This window comes from Tupaia chinensis, unplaced genomic scaffold, assembly GCF_000334495.1.
Source record: "Tupaia chinensis unplaced genomic scaffold, TupChi_1.0 Scaffold142898_2, whole genome shotgun sequence".
Taxonomy (NCBI): Eukaryota; Metazoa; Chordata; class Mammalia; order Scandentia; family Tupaiidae; genus Tupaia; species Tupaia belangeri.
Window position 1 is genome coordinate 216,510 of NW_006202744.1, and position 8,756 is coordinate 225,265.

General features: G+C 39.2%; 1 protein-coding gene and 1 long non-coding RNA gene across 2 annotated transcripts in view; one reads left to right on the plus strand and one right to left on the minus strand.

Annotated features, from left to right (window-relative positions):
- The window catches only part of LSM8 (LSM8 homolog, U6 small nuclear RNA associated), a 26,485-nt gene extending 22,710 nt beyond the window's left edge, over window positions 1–3,775 (minus strand). Inside the window, exons 1-2 of the mRNA XM_006163754.3 lie at window positions 3,599–3,775; window positions 2,721–2,761 (exon numbers count right to left, since the gene is read on the minus strand). Of these exons, the coding sequence (XP_006163816.1) occupies window positions 2,721–2,761; window positions 3,599–3,629 (72 nt within the window). The 5' untranslated portion in view covers window positions 3,630–3,775. The remainder of the gene's footprint in view (window positions 1–2,720; window positions 2,762–3,598) is intronic.
- A 77-nt stretch (window positions 3,776–3,852) lies between these two features.
- On the plus strand, window positions 3,853–8,750 carry LOC102469689 (uncharacterized). The gene is made up of 3 exons (XR_336750.1): window positions 3,853–3,957; window positions 4,119–4,224; window positions 8,308–8,750. It is a non-coding gene; the product is annotated as an uncharacterized LOC102469689 (long non-coding RNA).
- The last annotated feature ends 6 nt before the right edge of the window (window positions 8,751–8,756 follow it).

An 8,756-nucleotide genomic window follows, 5' to 3' on the forward strand; every position in this document is an offset into this window, starting at 1 on the left:
GGGATGGCCATGCCGTAATCCTTTCTCCTCCATTCTCCTCTCAGGATCTTGGACACGCAGGCACACACACCCGGCGTGAGTTTAAGTAACTGGGTCTGGGACATGTACCATGGTCAACTACATGGGAGTCCAACGACGTAGCCATTATACCAACTACTGGTCATGGTAGAAACATTTCTAAGCATCATAAAAGCACATGTACTCCCGGAGTTAACATTCTCGGGATATAGACTAAAAGAAGGGAGATTTAATGGAAAATGGTAAAAAAAAAAATATATATATATATATATATAAATAAAGGGGACCATGTATATCAACTACAATATCCCATCAGTTCTCACTGCAAGCTAAATCCCAGCACTAGGCACTGTGGCAAATACACTATACACATTATCTCTACTACTAATCTTTGAATTAATACTAAAATCATCTGCATTTCAAAGAAGAAAAAGAAAACCTCATGGGTTAATAATAGCAGAGCCAAGATCTGAATCACAAACAGTGAGCTCCAGAACCAAGTCACTGAACCACTAAATTATATTATTAAAAAAGCAAATATAATTTGCTATTTTTTAAGAACTCCAATGAGCTAATCAAATATATAAAAACCGCTGCTGGTACTTCGAGCTGACACGTAATAAGTACTCCCTAGGTGCCATATTCTATGAGTCTCGCATGCATTTATTTTTAATTCTTCATATAAACCAGGTAAGGTAAAGACAGATATGACTGTATAAATTAGAAGTAGAATTTAAAATAATCAAGGAAAGTTTTATGAAAGAAGCTTGGTTTAGACTAAAAGGAAGACATGAGCCCAGCACAACTCAGTAACTCAGATGCTATTCAAGTTTCTGAAGAAACATCAATTCATTGGTTTTGGCTCATTAAAAAATCTTTCAAGTTCACTACTGAACTGTTTCGTGTCCTGAAAATCAAAATTTTGTAAAATCAGAATGAAATAAAGAGAAATCAAGAACCCAGAATTTGGAAGAAAAGGAACCTATGGAGTATTTAATGTATCAGTGAAAGAAAATTGAAACTTGAAATTTGCACACAAAAAAACCCCTGCAAATATCTGTTAAAAAAAAATAGAGTTTTTTGAGGTGTCAAGATTAAAATATTTCGGGGCATCATTTAACAATATGGACACACTCTGAGGGATGCACTCATAAGTGCTTTTGTCATTGTGTGAACATCACAGAGCACACTTACATAAATCTAGATGGAGCAGCCTTCTACACACCTAGCATAGTCCATTATCATCTTAAACATGGTCCACTTTTGACAGAAATGTCAATATGCAGCACGTGAATACATTTCAAACTGTTCCTACTTGACAAAATACGATGTGAGGTGCTAATATCTCAGGCTTGCTATTTGGACTAAGGAGGAAACAAAGTAAATGCCCTTGGTGTTGGAGTTGAATCCAATTTAAATCCCAATTTGGCTGTGACACTATCCTTGAGACTCTGAGAAAGTAACTCACTTTGCTTTCTAACCTAAAATATAGGGGTAAATTCTTCTTCACAGAATACTAAATAATGTAACAGACATGTGTATATGACATACGTTTAATAAATGGCAAAGTGTATCACTTTCACTAATCATGGATCTACTGGAAAAAAAAAATCACAGTTCTTTGATCCTGTCTTTGTGAAGATTACACAATTAAAAATAAAAAGGATCAAAAACTAAATTGCAAAATGGGGAAATGAGGGGATTAAACTGTTGAAGTAACTGGAAAAAAGTAGGAAATAAAAAATTTACCAATCTTAAAACTTTTTGGAAAGCAATCACTGTATTAATTGTAAATGACAAAATAAGCAGTCAAATATCATGGGACTCTCAGTTCAAATTCCAAATACAACTACCAGCATAGGAAGGTTTTATCTGTTATACAAGGTAAATTAGCAACTAAGAAATGACTTCAAGGGGCAAACAAAGAATATATATAAATTTGGAGTCAATTGTAATTATGTGCCCTACAGAAGACAGGGCTCAAAATAACCCTAAGACTAGTCAAAGAATATTGAAATCATACAAGCCTTAAATATCCATATCTGTAATGCGTAAATTCTAAAATTTTCTAAGACTCACATACATTTCAAAAACTCATGATTCCAGGGGTGAATGTTAGAGCATAGAGTAGGGAAGGAAAAAAAAAATAGAAGAGGAAGGTAAATGAGTTTAAGATAGAGAATTGCAGATTAGACTAAGAGCTCTCTGAAGGCAGAATCTATGAAAGCCTTGCAGGTAACATATACTCAATGTTTATTAGTGAAGAAAATATGGATCTACAGCAAAGAAATAAAGAAGAGCTGAATCATAAGAAAATTGCAACACGGGTGGACTACAGTGCTGAGCCATTAGAAATCAGAAGTTATAGGGACCAGCAGTTAGCGTAATGGCTATGTCGCTGGACTCCCAGGTAGTCGACCATGGTTTGCGTCCCAGACCTGGTGGCTTAAAACTCACGAGGGGTGCGTGTGCGTGTGTGCCCAAGATCCCAAGAGGAGAATGGAGAAGGGATTGCGGTGTGGCCATCTCCCCTGGGGGGGGGGATTTCTCACTTTCTGTCTCTCTGTCTCTCTCTTTCTGGCAAGTGCACACGCTCTGTAACAAAAACCTCTCCAACAACAAAAAAAAAGAAATCAGAAGTTATACATGAAAGTTTACAACCAAAAGCTTCAAAGAAAGCAAGGTATGAAACTGATATTTACCACAATCATTCTCCCATCAGAAGTAATAACAGCAACAGTTCCTGATTATTTAATCAAGGAAAGAATTTCTAAGGAAATGCAAAATGAAAACCAGACTCTCAGAAGCAAACAGTTAAAATTACTAGTTTACTCTAGTTGATAGAATTAAGATACACCTATTTAACACAGCCACATCTTTTAATTTATTTTTAAATTCTGTCTTTATGATGATTACAGAATTTCAAACGGGAAAAACAAACTTTTCAGTATGCGATCATATATTCTAAATAGCTAGAATACTTGTAACTCTTTTATTAGAAATGTCCCTAAATCGTGATTCTGGGTACATTAACCCGTGTCCCCTTCATGAACATTGTACAATGTACTGTTGTTTTTTTTCTGTCAATGAAGGTGAGACCTTGAGCCGTATACACAGGCAGAAACTGAATTTGTGGAACACCTTTAAACTTTCTGCTACCCTCGAACAATGAGCAAAGCCTGTTAATAAAACAGGGACACAGATGCAGAAAACCCTCTTTGCCACTAGTGCAACTGCTCATCTTATTCACACACTTGCGTACAGGCCCTAGAGAAATAGTCAAGCTGAATCAATACGGCATTTTTACAGAAACAAAAACATTCGGAAACATCGCGCTGCGTTTCTGTTTCAGGACAAAATTAAGAGGCTAGTACCCACCGGAGAGGGGAGCTCGACCACCGGCGCGAGCTGGCCTCTCTGAGGTCCTTCCCTTCACTCGCACCCCAACCCCACCGCGGCTGGGCGTCCACACCGCCCGGGGATCCGGACCCCTGCTTGTGCCCCACCGGCCCCGCTCCAGTGTGGACGCCTGCCCCGCCATGGTCTTCTCTAACGCCCGCGGCGGCCAGCACAAGGATACGGTTGATGTAGTTCTCCAAGGCGGACGTCATACTGCTGCCCTAGCCCGGCGGTTCAGGGTAACAGAGTGGCGACGGCTGCAAGTAGAGCTAAAAAGGCCCGCCAGAAGCAGGCAGAGGCCTGCGCCCACTGGCGTCAACAAATAACGCGAGAGTTGCTGCACTTTAGCTGCCGCGAGTTGGAAACTCAGAGCAACCGGCCAACCAAACAGACCGAAAGCGGTGACGAAAAGGTGCGCCTGCGCAGTGTGTTTCCGCCCCACTTCCCCCCTCGGCCTCCCGCCCCTGGACTCCAGGGCTGTGAGCCGGAAGCCGGGAGGGACAAAAGCGAGCAGGAAGAGGAAGACGAGGCTTCCCAGAGGTGGGGTAGGGGGGAGGGGGCGAGTTTCCCAGTGAAGTATAAGGCTACGTGGTAGAAGTTACCAAGGGAAAATGCGCAGACAGGGCAGGCAGTTAGAAACAGAATAAGGTGTTTTCGTTATGGTCAAAGAAGTAAGAGGGGTGCTTTCCTGTGATATGTAGGTACCAGAAAGTGGAAGCCCAGTTTTCTCCACCATGGGCTGAGAAATTAGATGAAAATGAAGCTGTATAGCCCCGGATATAGTTGTGTTCGTTATAACGTCACAAGGTACGATTTTGGAGACCCGGCAAAGAAAAACGTGTTTGTATAGTCTTCCGTTGTCTCCAAAATGTTCTAAAAAGGCAGGCGTTCCTCTCTTAACTAAACCCAAATCTGGGTGTGTGGACTTCCCTTAGGAAACAGATACTGATACTTGTTCCACCACACCACGAGGTTTCCTTTTCACAGTCAAAATTAGTACATAAAAGGCTGTAGCATGGACATGAAAGAACGGATAAGGGTCTTCTAGATAAACACCAACCTAGTGCTGGCTCTGCTAAGAATTGGTGTCTTTGTACAGGTCACTTCAACTCTTCTGCGCCTGTTTCCTTAGAACCTGTCACAGCTATATCATTTTGGGTATTTCTGGATGATAGTAGAAAACATCACTGTGACCCCATTATTTTGTTGTGACCTAACTTGAAAAGACTTGATGTTAGAAGAGGATCTATACACACAACCCTGGCAGGAGCGACTTTCCTTTTGCACAAAACATCATAATTTCAGTTTGGCTTGCACTTTCTTAACTGAAGAATTGTGGCTTTAAAATAACTCTTGTAATGTCAGCATTTTTTGTCCAAAAAGTGAAGCATCTATTTTCACTAGAACATACCCATCAAATCACAAGATAACACCCGAATAGTTAATGTTTTATATACTTGAATCTTATTTGGGGCTATTTGAAATTTAAAATAGTCAGGAATCTGGTGATAAGTGTTGCATATATGTGACAAAAGTATCTTCCATAAATGCAGATTTGAACATTTTATGTGATTTGCAATGTTGCACATTAACCAAATGCCAAAGTACATTATAATCAATAATAAATAAGAACTTGTTAGTAAGGCGGTTAAAAGAAGTAACCTGTGCATTGCATTCCTTATAGGGTGTTTATGTTTTGAAACGTTTACTAGCATTGTATATTAATTTACGGAACTGATTTCATCATAAATACATTATAAGTTTATGACCTTATGCTTTTTCATTAATATGCCATACAAACAGCAGATGTGCAGTGCTTATAGGGCATCACAAAATCTCTTAGACATTTTTTACACATGTCTTAAAACTGCTATATTATACTCCCTCAGGATAACGGATAACAGATATGGAGAGAAAACCTATGGATAAAAAAGGGGTATTCATATATAAAGACATATTACCCATATTACAAATGTGATTATCTGAATTGTGACCTTGGCTGTACATATAGAGTTCAGCCTCTCATAAAGGAGAATAAAGTTGAGGCTTGAACAGAGAAAAGCACGCATAAAATATCTTTTTTTGTTTGTTTGTTTGTTTTTTGCTATAGGGAGCGTATGCTTGCCAGAAAGAGACAGAGAAACAGAAATCAAGAAAGAACCGCCCATGGGGGATGACCATGCCACAATCCCTTCTTCTCTCAGGATCTTGGGCATGCACACACATGTACCCAGCATGAGTTTAAACCGCTGGGTCTGGGACTTGAACCCCGGTCAACTACATAGGAATCTAGTGACGTAGCCATTATCCCAACTGCTGGTCCCTGACACAAAATATCTTACAACGTAAAAATTAAGCAGTACCAGGAACAGCAGATAGTATAATGGCTATGTTGCTGGACTCTCATGTAGTCGACTGTGGTTTGAGTCCCAGACCCGGTGGCTTAAGACACACTGGGCGCATGTGCATGCATGCCCAAGATTCTGAGAGGAGAATGGAGGAGAAGAGATTGTGGCATGGCCATCCCCACTGGGGGGTGGGGGGGATGTTTCTCACTTTCTGTCTCTCTGTTTTTCTTGCAAGTGCATGTGCCCTTATAGCAAAAACCTCTCCAAAAAGAAAAAAAAAAATTTTAATTAAACAGTACTGTGAGACTTCCAGTTTAATTCAAGTCAAAATCTCTCAAAGTGCTGCTCATTTAAATGATACTCTGTCACTGATAAAGCATTGATCAAAGTATGCTTGGATTAGATACTTACTTTATTCATTAGTTCTAAATCTAGATCTTGAACAGGAAATGTAAACTTGAAGGATCAGATTTCTATTAGAATCTGGAGGCATTAAGTTTGTGCTGCCCTATGGACAGTTCATAGAAAACCATATTAATAGTAATTTTAAATTAAAGTAATATTTATTTTAACCTAATTTGATGGGAACTTTTGTGTTTGACTTATTTATGTCCTTGCAAGTTGCAAAGGAATCAACCCAAGGGCAATATATATTAAATATATCTGTTTAGGGTTCTAGGCAGAAAAGAACATATATATCATGATCTTTCCTTACAAGGAAATCTCTGAATTGTTAGAGTTTCAGTTATCAACATGAAATAATTAGTGCATAGAAAAAAAGAAATAGCCCAAATTACAAATAAAGATAAGTTATACAGAAATCTTAGTTCATTTAATATAATAAATTACCAAGTTTTTCATTTTTTTTCATTTAATAAAGACAGGTATTTTTAATTTCATTTCTTAAGGAATGGAAAAAATAAAACTGGTTTGTTAATTTATAAGCAGTACAAGGTCATGATTAAGAACACTGAATCAGGGACCAGCAGTTGGCGTAATGGCTATGTCGCTGGACTCCCACGTAGTTGACCGCAGTTTACGTCCCGGACCCGGTGGCTTAAAACTCACGCCGGGCGTGTGTGCGTGCGTGCCCAAGATCCCAAGAGGAGAATGGAAGAGAAGGGATTGTGGCATGGCCATCCCCCCTGGGGGGTGATTTCTCGCTTCCTGTCTCTGTCTCTCTGTGTCTGTCTGGCTAGCACACGTGCCCTATAGCAAAAACCTCTCCAAAAGAGGAAAAAAAAAAAAAAGGAAGTAAAATAATAATAACCTCAATGTAAAATTTTCTTAAATGTATTTACATTTAAAAATTAATATTTATGCATGTATACATACTATATTATTATATATAACATATATGTATATATAGTGTGTATATATACACATATAACTGAACATTACAAATGTAGAATGGGGCCAGCCAGTGGTGTAGTGGTTGAGGTGGCTGAATCTGACAGAACTGACTGCATGTTTCAAAATCTGGACCTGGCTGTTTAAAAAGCATGCTGGGTGCTTGCCTGAAATACTGAGACGAGAGTAGGGGAAAAGGGATTGTAGCATGGCCACCACCATGGAATGTGCTTTCTCATTTTCTTTCTCTCTTTCTCTCTCTGGTGAGCACATACACCCCATAGCAATTTTTTTTTTTTTAATGTAGAATGGGTCCCCATATCAGACCCCATTCTCTCTTGCTTAAAGAGTAAAACTAGGGTACAATAGATGATGGAATGGTTTGCGTCACTGGATTCCCACATAGCTGATGGCAGTTCAAGTCCTGGACCCAGTGGCTTAAACTCTTGCTAGGCACGTATGCATGCATGCCCAAAATCCCAGGAGGAGAACTAAGACTCAGAACTGTCCGGATTTAGATTTTGTGTGACTTAACCTTCCATGCCTTGCTTTCCCCATCTGTAAAATGCAGAAAATTATGGCACTTGCCTCATCAAATTGTTGGGGAACTGAAAGTAATTCTTGTAAAGTCTGACATGTATTAAGCATTCAATAAATGTAAGTTATTGTTCAATGGCAGAGACTACACCATAGTAAACTTTCTGTAAATACCAAAATTTATTCCAATATAATATTTTGACCATTATCTTTCTCTGGAGAGGGAAATTGGAAAAATGCAACAGTGTACATTTTAAATGTTTAAGGTGAATATGTGTTAGAATCTCCAATGGTTTGATGAAAATATAAGATTTAAATTGGGGCTCAAGAGAAAGTACAAAGAGACTCCAGGAAAATTACCCTAATATTACTATGTAGTGGATGTAGGAACTGATAATAAGAATAACAGCAGTAATCTAAGTGTGAGTTTCTAATTTGTAGTAAGAATGGAAAGTCAGAAAACGTGATTTAAGGACAAAGGTTAGGAAAGACAGTGGGAAAGACAGCAAATCATGGACAGTCTAGTAATAGTGATTGGTGAATCAGAAGGAGAGCAAGAATAGGAAGGCCTCAGAAAAGGCAGGACTGCATGTTAGCAAAGCAGGTGGAGCCAATCTATGGAACTAACTCATTGTCTAATATTCCTTTTGTACAGAGATTTAAGAGAACTGGAAAATAACATTGTCAGAATGGAACACATGGCTGAACCAAGCCTGAGGAAGAACAGGGTGCCACACAGTAACAGGACGTCATTGAGAACTATATTCTTCCAGACCGATGTTGTCTTGAAATAATCAACTATATTACTTGTCCATCAGCCGTTTATTTCTTTGTAGCACAGGACATGAAAACACTGAGGAAAATTAGGTATGAACCAACCCACCTTCTATAATATTGCAACATTACTCCCCAGTTTAACATGTGAGCTGATGTGTATTATAAAAAGCTGTTCTAGGCCAGCTGTGGTGGTGCAGGGCTTCACAATACTGGGCCTACATGCAAAGGACCTAAGTTTGTGTAACAAGGCCTCCTGTACATGCCGGGTGTGCAAGTTACCCATGTCCACGATCTTAGCTGGCTGAAGCTGGCATTTGAGCTCAGCAG